The sequence below is a fragment of the Oratosquilla oratoria genome, chromosome 12 (assembly GCF_046742065.1).
Source record: "Oratosquilla oratoria isolate Oo_2021 chromosome 12, ASM4674206v1, whole genome shotgun sequence".
Taxonomy (NCBI): Eukaryota; Metazoa; Arthropoda; class Malacostraca; order Stomatopoda; family Squillidae; genus Oratosquilla; species Oratosquilla oratoria.
Genome location: NC_134788.1, coordinates 5,779,818 through 5,789,817, shown reverse-complemented (window position 1 = coordinate 5,789,817; position 10,000 = coordinate 5,779,818). Strand labels below are relative to the sequence as shown.

The 10,000-nt window shown below is 41.7% G+C and overlaps 1 protein-coding gene across 2 annotated transcripts in view; it reads left to right on the top strand.

Moving 5' to 3' along the window:
- LOC143030530 (laminin-like protein lam-2) overlaps positions 1-10,000 on the top strand; it is a 43,679-nt gene that overhangs the window by 15,577 nt on the left and 18,102 nt on the right. For both annotated transcript variants that reach the window (XM_076193677.1, XM_076193678.1), the window contains exons 7-9: positions 2,955-3,125; positions 5,217-5,399; positions 8,935-9,044. In XM_076193677.1, coding sequence (XP_076049792.1) covers positions 2,955-3,125; positions 5,217-5,399; positions 8,935-9,044 — 464 coding nt within the window. The remainder of the gene's footprint in view (positions 1-2,954; positions 3,126-5,216; positions 5,400-8,934; positions 9,045-10,000) is intronic.

Genomic DNA, 10,000 nt, shown 5'->3' with positions numbered 1-10,000 from the left:
AGAACTCTCGAGAGGAACCCCGAGCCTCTCAGAGGAACTCCGGGCTCCCCGGAGGAACCCCAGGCCCCCAGATGAACCCCGGGTCGCCTAGAGAAACTCCGGTCCAACAGAGAAACCCCGGGCCCCCAGATGAACAAAGGGTCCTCAGAGGAATAATGGGTCCCCAGAGGAACCCCAGGCCCTCATAGGAACCCCGGGTCTCAAGAGTATCCCTGGGCCTCTAGAGGAACCCCGGGCCTCAAGACGAACTCCTGGCCCACAGAGGAACCCCGTGCCCCTACAGGAACTCCGGGCCCCCAGAGGATCCCCGTGCTCCCCAAAAGAACCCCTGGCCCTCAAAGGAACACGGGACCTCCAGAGGAACCCCGGGTCTCAAGAGGAACCCTGGGCCTCAAAACGAACCCGGTCTTCAAGAAGAACCCCGACCATCTAGAGGAACCCTAGATCCCAGAGGAACCCCGGGCTCCCTAAAGAAACCGCGGGCCCTAGAAGAACCCGAGCCCCCTAGAGGAACTCCATGCCCTCAGAGGAACCCCGGGTCCCCAAAGGAATCCCAAGTCTCCAAAGGGACCCTGGGCGTTTAGAGAAAACCCCGAGCCCTAGAAGAACGCCGAGTCCCCGGAGTAACCCCAGGTCTCATGAGAAACTCCGGACCCCTAAGGGAACCCTGTTCCCTAAAGGAACGCTGGGCTTTTAGATAAACCCCTGCAAGAAGAGGAACTCGTTGTGCTACCCCATCTGTATATCAATTGTTTGCTTTACACCCTTACATAGGATGTCTCATTTTTGTCGGCTTCTGTGGCGAGGCGATGACATCATTAAAAACCAGGAAAAAAATCCATACTTAGACATGTGTCATGCAGAAGGGGAGAGACGTCCACAGAATTCATGGCTGCTGGGGTAAGTTGATCGAACCTGTCGAGAGTTGTTTGGAGGAGTGGGAAGGAAGGAAGGAAGGGTGGCTGCATGGGAAGTTGCCCCTCGGAGAGACCGTGAAGGGGACTACTGGCACCGGTGTGTGAGAAAAGCAACGCGCACTATGGCGGGTGCTGCTACTGATAATAATGATGATGATCATCATCATCATAATGTATGCTCTTAGAATTGTGTACCCTCAAGAAAAAAAAGTAGCTAGGGTTAATGACTCAAGCTCTCTGTCAGCTCCAGTGTTCCTAAAAAGCGTTCAGCGGCAATAGCCCCCTTTTTATATTCAACTATCTTTTCATTTTTCTACAGACTTTTCCTCCCACTCCCACAAAAACCGATCCCGCGTGTGAGGGCAGTCTTTTCTAGGTAGTCCATTGTCCATAGTGGTAAGGGTGGAGGATATGGGGAATTAGTCAATTGTAATTTGCGAATTACACTACACTTGTGAAAGAGAATAAAGGTACACGTGAATGTGGGTAAAATGGAGTTATGATATGTACAAGCAATGCTGATGGCGTGGGACTGAATACTTAAATAAATGTAGTTTTCTCATACGTAGAACTGTATGCATCAGTGATTAGAAGAATAGGTGTGGAGGTGATATACAGGATAAAGGGCGTGAATATGGCCCTGTTCACACTATCGGCTTCAATCGCGGCAGTTCAATTACAATGTAAGTCAATAGAGGCGCTCACACACAACAGCGCAGTTTTTCCTTTACTATACCGTAACGCCGCGGTCTATGCGTGGTTTAAACCGCTAGTGTGAACAGGGCGTGAATGGGTGATATGGAAAATATGCTGAGAAATTCATCTGGGAATGAATGTGAAGAGAAAAATGTATGAAGGAGTCATTATATCCATGGTACTGTGCGGAGAAGAGGTATTCAAATGGGTCAAGGTCCTTAACCCATTAAACTCCGATGACAAGATTCTTGTCATTTGGTCAAATAAAACAAAAAATCATAAAACACCAAAATGTTTGATCAAACACCAGAAAAATATGACGTCAGTCCTCGCTTCGCAAAGCGAAGCGAGGACTGACGTCATATTTTTCTGGTGTTTGATCAAACATTTTGGTGTTTTATGATTTTTTGTTTTATTTGACCAAATGACAAGAATCTTGTCATCGGAGTTTAATGGGTTAAGAAGGAAATAGGCAAGAACTGGTTTACCAATACAGTGGTTAAAGTTGTAGTGATCGCTGAAGCTATTGGTTGATAATTGAATAGGTGGTGACTTTTTTTCGTGGTTTGCGGGGCTGGTGCCCTCTCGGACCTCAACCTTGCAAGTGATCTGGAACTGTTCATAGATCATGAACGCAGGGGACGGGTGTCCTCGGTATGCCACTGTAGTGACGGTACCCGGAGGAAGCTAATGTCACCAAGTCACCACAGGTCCGAGGTTAGGTTAGCAGCGGACGAGGGTCATGAGTCAGAGTGGATGAAGCCCTTCCTAACCTCTGCCCCGCGGCCAGGATTCGAACCAACGACGAATCCCCGTGCGGTTACCAGATGCGCGTTCTACCAACTGAGCCACGGTGAGCCCCGAGGAGGTGCCTCACAGAACGTGTGATGAAAGAAAGACCTCTTTCCCTTGACACTCCCACACCAGCGCCTGGCTTCAAAGTATTTTTTTTTCCTAGAGTGGCCTCTATCTCTCACTCTCTCTCTCTCTCTCTCTCTCTCTCTCTCTCTCTCTCTCTCTCTCTCTCTCTCTCTCTCTCTCTCTCTCTCTTAGCACTCTCTGAATTATACAGATAAAAACACGTTGGTCAAATTTATCCTAATTAAGAGGATTGAATTCCAAAAATGTGATTGGATCGTTCTTAATGGGGTTAGGTCCTTTTTAATGAGGTTTGATCCAACCCCTTTCAGAGGAATCCAACCTCATTAGAAAGGATCCAAACCCCTTAACGCCTTCGAGCGACAGGGAGAATGTTTTCGAGGCTGAGGGAAAGAACGATTACGGTGCTTGGCCATTATCACTACTCTGAATAAATAGCTGAAACCTTTTCTTGTTTTGCAGCCTGTAACTGTAACGGCCACTCCGAAAGCTGTTATTTTGATCAGCGCCTATATGAGCTCACAGGAAGCGGAGGTCACTGTCTCGACTGTGGCAACAACCGCACAGGAGCCAACTGCGAGCGTTGTAAAACTGGCTTCATGGAAAAACGAGACGGTGTCTGCCACGAGATCAGTAAGTGACCAATAGAGATCCAGTTCTGTTGTTTCATATGTTATTGAGCTTACCATTTCCGCGGCCTGACTAGTTTATATATATATATATATATATATATATATATATATATATATAAATATATATATATATATATATATATATATATATATATATATATATATATATATATATATATATATATATATATTATTAGGAATGTAGCCTTGTCCGTATCTCTGAGAAGCTCAAAGTTATAGGCCCTGAACTAAGTCTTACCTAACCAAATAGCTACATTTGTAGATAAAAGCACATCACACTAACTTCACAATACTATACTTTTATGTACTGATGGCCTAGGCATTATCAAAATTGGTTACAGATTATTAATAAGAAAACGTATTATGTGCATATCACCTACGCATGGAATATATCATTCACTATTGTACGTGTAGTATATATTTTCCATAAGTCTGCATTTCAAAGAAAAATTGTACTGAGTTTGATTTCGTTATTATAACCCAAAGAGTTATACTCATTGTAATATATAGCTCCCTTTATTATATACAGAATAAAATATATAAAAAAACAGTCTCAAATAACACATAGATGGGAAATAGAGAGAAGCATGAATGACTATTAGCAAATCACAACGTTTATCAGACTTTTTTTTATTATTATCTAACATTTTATAGTAATACTCCAAATAGGGCGACGTAACTCTTTTCTTTAACGCAACTTGGACGTAGTATTGATTTACAACATATGGTATATGGTAGCTTCGAGTGGCTTCTGGAGCGGCTTTCTGGAGGCGAGGTAAAACTGGTCGAGTGTCTTCTTATGTTTATTATATCCCGCTCTCCGAAGAGAGCATTTTCCTTACATACATTAATCGTGGCAAGGTTGCTGACAAGGGAAATATTTACATAGTCGCTGTTTCCAGGGAGACTGGACATTGAAATTATTTTAATTGATTTAGAGAACAAAGAGAATGATGATATATCGCTGTCTAACATTTATATATGTATATATATATATATATATATATATATATATGTGTGTGTGTGTGTGTGTGTGTGTGTGTGTGTGTGTGTGTGTGTGTGTGTGTGTGTGCGTGTGTGTGTGTGTGTGTCCGAATTTGGACTAGTAGAAAAATAACCTTGAGGAATATTCATTATTAAATGGCAATATCTTCGTTAGCCGTTGGGGGCAGCTGCGTGCGTTCGAGGTCATGACCCCGATAGTGTGGACTCTTGGAACAATAGAGTTGACCGCGGTGCTTGACCCTTGTGGTCTCGTGAGGTCTGGAGTAACATCTTACTCCGTGTTGGTGCAAGCGTATGCATGCTGTATGCACTCGTCTTGTGGGTGAGAGCCGGTAGAAAGGCAGATGTAGGTAGGTGCGTTGTTCTAGAAGTTCTAGAAGTTGTTCAACAGTAGTGATGTAAAACGTCTCTTTCACTGAGTAATGATAAACACAAAAAACTTGATCAAGTCAGTTCACAGAATTTGGGGGCCATTCAGCTAGAGCTCGCGAAGCGATGACTGACGTCATATTTTTCTGGTGTTTGATAAAACATTTTGGTGTTTTATGATTTTTTTGTTTTATTTGACCAAATGACAAGAATCTTGTCATCGGAGTTTAATGGGTTAATAACAAAGACATGGATACAGAGATATATTGATAATATACAACTTGTATAGATTCAAAAGTAGATTTTTAGTACATCATGTGCTAAGTGGTATAAAGCAAGGTTTACACGCTACGATAGATTGTAGCGATTTATTGTAATGAAAAGGTTGTTACAATTTGTCATTACGTGTAAACAGGACGATCGTAGCGATTTATCGCTACGATCTCTTGTTTACACGTAATGACAAATTGTAACAACCTTTTCATTACAATAAGTCGCTACAATTTATCGTAGCGTGTAAACCTTGCTTTATCCTCAAGTGATGCTAGTTTGCTTACTTGCGACCTGGTGTTCAGGGGCCTTTTCAGTGATGATAAGGTAAGGTCGAAGGATAATTATTCGTTGCTGGTGAGGTCTACCTGACGTGCAATCTCGCTGATGCGAAGGGCCTTGAAACCCCGTGTGTTCTGCCTTTCAGAATGGTCCGGCGAGGGGGTTAGCTGCACTATGAGCGATGGACTGCAGGGAGTCTGCACCGACGTAGCCAAATGTCTCGACGGGGGTGGTGTGGCCAAGAGTGGACATTCGGTCGTTCCCTGCGGATCTAGAGGAACACAGATCTTCGTCTGCTGCAGGTCGCCAAGAGAAGTTGTGAAAAAATGTAAGGAGAAATATGTATACGTTTGACATTTACTGTATAGGGCTGCACAAGTTCGAGATCCCGATGGGGGCTTGCTGCGTTGTTTCCCGACAGTCCCAGCCAGTCGGAAAAGTGACCCAACGTCGGCCTAAAAACCAGCGGCTTGCTGCAACTAACAGGGTTTTGCCCTACCAGGGGTTTTTCACTTCCCATTGCGTGGGAGTGGAGCGGTGAGTTTGTCTTTACTGTGAACCTGCTCACTGGCGTTCTTCACTGGAAAGAGCGTACTGTGGATGAATTAAGAGTATAAGGAAAGTAACGAGGTACAGTTTACTCAAGAAGTGTAAGAAGGAGCTTGTGTAATATGAGAGTTAGAAAAATAAGGATGATTCTTCCATATACTTGGCCATTGCTCTTTGCTAGTAACTGCTTATTGAATGAAAAAGACAAATGACAGACTATTCTGTGCAGCCGAGGTGTCAAACTCTTCTCTTGTCTAACTTACCTATTTTCTTGGTTTCTTGTGCTATTGGTAGACCGGCCAACTTCCTTCCTGCCTTTTCTATACTCTTACCGGCTGGCAGGCCCTCTCCTAGTGGCCTCCTGATCTACCAATGTAACAACCCATTAAACTCCGATGACAAGATTCTTGCCATTTGGTCAAATAAAAAAAAAATCATGAAACACCAAAATGTTTGATCAAACACCAGAAAAATATGACGTCAGTCCTCGCTTCGCTCGCGAGCGAAGCGAGGACTAACGTCATATTTATCTGGTGTTTGATCAAACATTTTGGTGTTTTATGATTTTTTTTTTCTTTTTTTATTTGACCAAATGGCAAGAATCTTGTCATCGGAGTTTAATGGGTTAACACCGTATTCATGAGATCGAGGTCCATAAATTCGACAAAATTAACATATAAACCCGCTTTGCGAGGATCACAAACTAAGAAAGTCATCTCAGCTGATTGAAATTTATGGTAAATGTATAAAGTGATCTGACACATGTACTTGATAGCAATACCAGTTCAAGAGGCTCATTTGTGATGTAAACAGATCACATGAGCATGTACAGACACTACCCTACTTACGAACATCCGACTTACGAACATTCGGACATACGAACAGAGGCGCAAATTGAAATTATGTTCGCAACACTTTCGCAAGTCTGAGTTGTGAGCCTTCTGCGTAGTACTGTAAAATATGTTTCCGTATTAAGAACCATACACTACTGTAATTGTATTGACTTTAAATTATCAACAAACAGCGACGTAGAGAAGAAGAATGGGCATTAACGAATTATTATCATACAGTTGAATTACTGTACAATATAATAATTATTATTATTATAGCAATGATGATAATATTAAAAACAACAATGATAATGAAGATAATATTAAGAATAATAATTGTAAAGAACGTAATTATAGTGAAATGGTAAAATGACGATTTACGAACAATTCAGTACACGAATAGCCTTCTGGAATGCAACGTGTTTGTAAATTGGGGAGCGTCTATGTACGTGTCATGATTCACAATGGTATTGGATCTCGTGAGCAACACACACACACACACACACACACACACACACACACACACACACACACACACACACACACACACACACACACACACACACACACACACACACACACACACACACACACACACAAACACACACACACACACACACACAATATTTTCTTGATCATTTCCTTATCCAGGTATTTAAGGGCCACCTTTTTTGATCTCAACATACAATTTGTTGGGATCAATAAAGGTGGCCTTTAAATACCTGGATAAGGAAATGATCAAGAAAATATTATAAACAATAATAAGGCCAAAACTGGAATATGCAGCCCTGCTATGGTCACCCAGTACAAACAGGAATATAAGAAAATTAGAAAGAATACAAAGAGCAACGACAAAGTTGGTCCCAATATTTGCAAACCTAACATATGAACAAAGACTGGCCGAACTGGAATTGCCAACCCTGGAACAAGGAAGAGAACGAGGGGACCTATTAACCATCTATAGAATTATGAAAGGAAAAGAATGCCTTGATAGAGAGGACCTATTAGAACGGGACAGAGGAAAAACAAGAGGACATGCAATGAAACTCAAAAAGGATAACTACAGAAGAGACCTGAAAAAGAACAGCTTCCCACACAGAGTGATAGATATATGAAACAAATTGGATGAAGAAATAGTGTGTGCAAACACGATACAACAATTTAAGAACAAACTTGATCTTGCGAGATACGAAAACGGGTCACTACGAGCATAGTTCCCCCCTCCCGTATAATACAAGTAGGTAAATACAACTAGGTAAATATACACACACACACGATTGCAGCATCCAGGTCTTTAAAGGAATACCTAAAGATTAAAAAAAAAAAAAAATCATGAATAGGGATGGGAGGCTTTAAGAGGTCATGGGAACAAATTGAAAAATAAAATAAAATAGATAAAATAAGATAAAATAAACAAATGAATAAATGTCCAGAGATGTGAAGTAATATGATTTTCCATCCATATGCAGAAATATTTGGAATAGCTTAGAAAATTATTTAGCCCAAGTTGGACCAACAGATGAATTCAAATCTAAGTCTGATAACTAGAAAATAAGGACATACGGTGTAGCTCAAGTCACCATCCATGAATTTGAAGTTAGGTATGATCAAGTGGGGAACCCATTAAACTCCGATGACAAGATTCTTGTCATTTGGTCAAATAAAACAAAAAATCATAAAACACCAAAATGTTTGATCAAACACCAGAAAAATATGACGTCAGTCCTCGCTTCGCGCGAAGCGAGGACTGACGTCATATTTTTCTGGTGTTTGATCAAACATTTTGGTGTTTTATGATTTTTTTTTTATTTGACCAAATAACAAGAATCTTGTCATCGGAGTTGAATGGGTTTTAAAGACAGGACAACACGAGTGTTGCACTTTTCCTATAAACTACAGTTAGGTAAATACACACAGGCTCGACGGTATGGTGGTACTGCACTCGACCTCTAATTCAGCGATCCGAGTTCAGTTCTTCCCCAGGACCGGATATTTCAGCATCGCTGTACTGCGAGCCGGCACTCCAACTTTAGTTCGTAAGGAGTTGGGTGTGTGTGAGTCTGTAAGGTCACTGTATGACCCATATATCGGGTCGTACAGGAGCTCTTATCTCTTATCCGCGAGGGTAATGGCAATCAACCATGACTCTAATATGTGACCCAAGACAGCGGTGAGTCACACAGCCATACATACACATCCACCTAACCGATATTTAGATTTTGTTACATACATGCTCGAAACTGCATTAATTATGTATTTCTTATTGATTATTCATTCAATACTAGTGAGGTGCACTCAAGTTTCTTATATTGCCAATGAATGTATTTGTTTGTCTATTTACTCATTTAGTTGTGAATCTATTGCGTTTATTCCTGTTTCCTACATTCGTTCTGGGCACAGACCGAGAGGACTACCCCGCTGCAAACCATGGTAATGTGGTACCGATGTTTTGTAATGTGACCGACGTTTTGTGATGCTTTGCAGGGTGCCGAGAGTGGGAGAAATATTGGCTCCAACCGAACCAGGTGTGCACGTCCTTCGAAAACCTCATTGTCGGAGGCGAAGAAGCTGACTTACAGGAATTCCCGCACATCGTGAGTTCTTATGCCGAGAAGGGGTCACCGTCCAGGGCTCAGATCGAGTGATTGTCTTTGATCGATTACGGAAACAGAGATGAGGGAGAGAGGGGCAAACCCACAGATCTAGGATGTCATAGAACGGTTAAATAGATTCACGTTTGCCGCCAACAGTGTTAACCCATTAAACTCCGATGACAAGATTCTTGTCATTTGGTCAAATAAAACAAAAAATCATAAAACACCAAAATGTTTGATCAAACACCAGAAAAATATGACCTCAGTCCTCGCTTCGCGAGCGAAGCGAGGACTGACGTCATATTTTTCTGGTGTTTGATCAAACATTTTGGTGTTTTATGATTTTTTGTTTTATTTGACCAAATGACAAGAATCTTGTCATCGGAGTTTAATGGGTTAACACTGTTGGCGGTACATCTGAAACGTGCTAAAGGTACATTTTGTCCAATGCGAATATCGCTCAACGATGACAGTTCATGGCTCAGTGATGATTGTCAAATGATTGTCTGGTGCACTAATTCTTTGTTTTTCAATGGGGTTGTTTTGCTTCGAGCTGCAGATTATGAAGCTGATCGTTCCAACTGAACTTACCGACACGTTTACCCAAATATGATGCCAAGTAGGATGCGCGTCACCAGCCATTGGATGTAGTAGGGTAATGATTAATCGCACCTACGTAGCAAAACGTACCTTGCACACTTTGATATTGAATCTATGCCACGAGGACAGCTACATTTTTTTTACAGGCCCTGGCTGATATCAGATGATTTTATTCAGCCCAGAAGGGTGTAGAAGAGAAGAAGCGAGCTTTCACAGATTGGTTACAAATTAGGACGAGGGAATCATATGAGAGGTACAAAGAAAAGAGAAGTAAAGCATAAGATAAAGGAGGCAAAGAGGAGAGCAGATGTGAAATGGGGTAAGAGTATGACAGAAAATTTTGAAAATAATAAAAA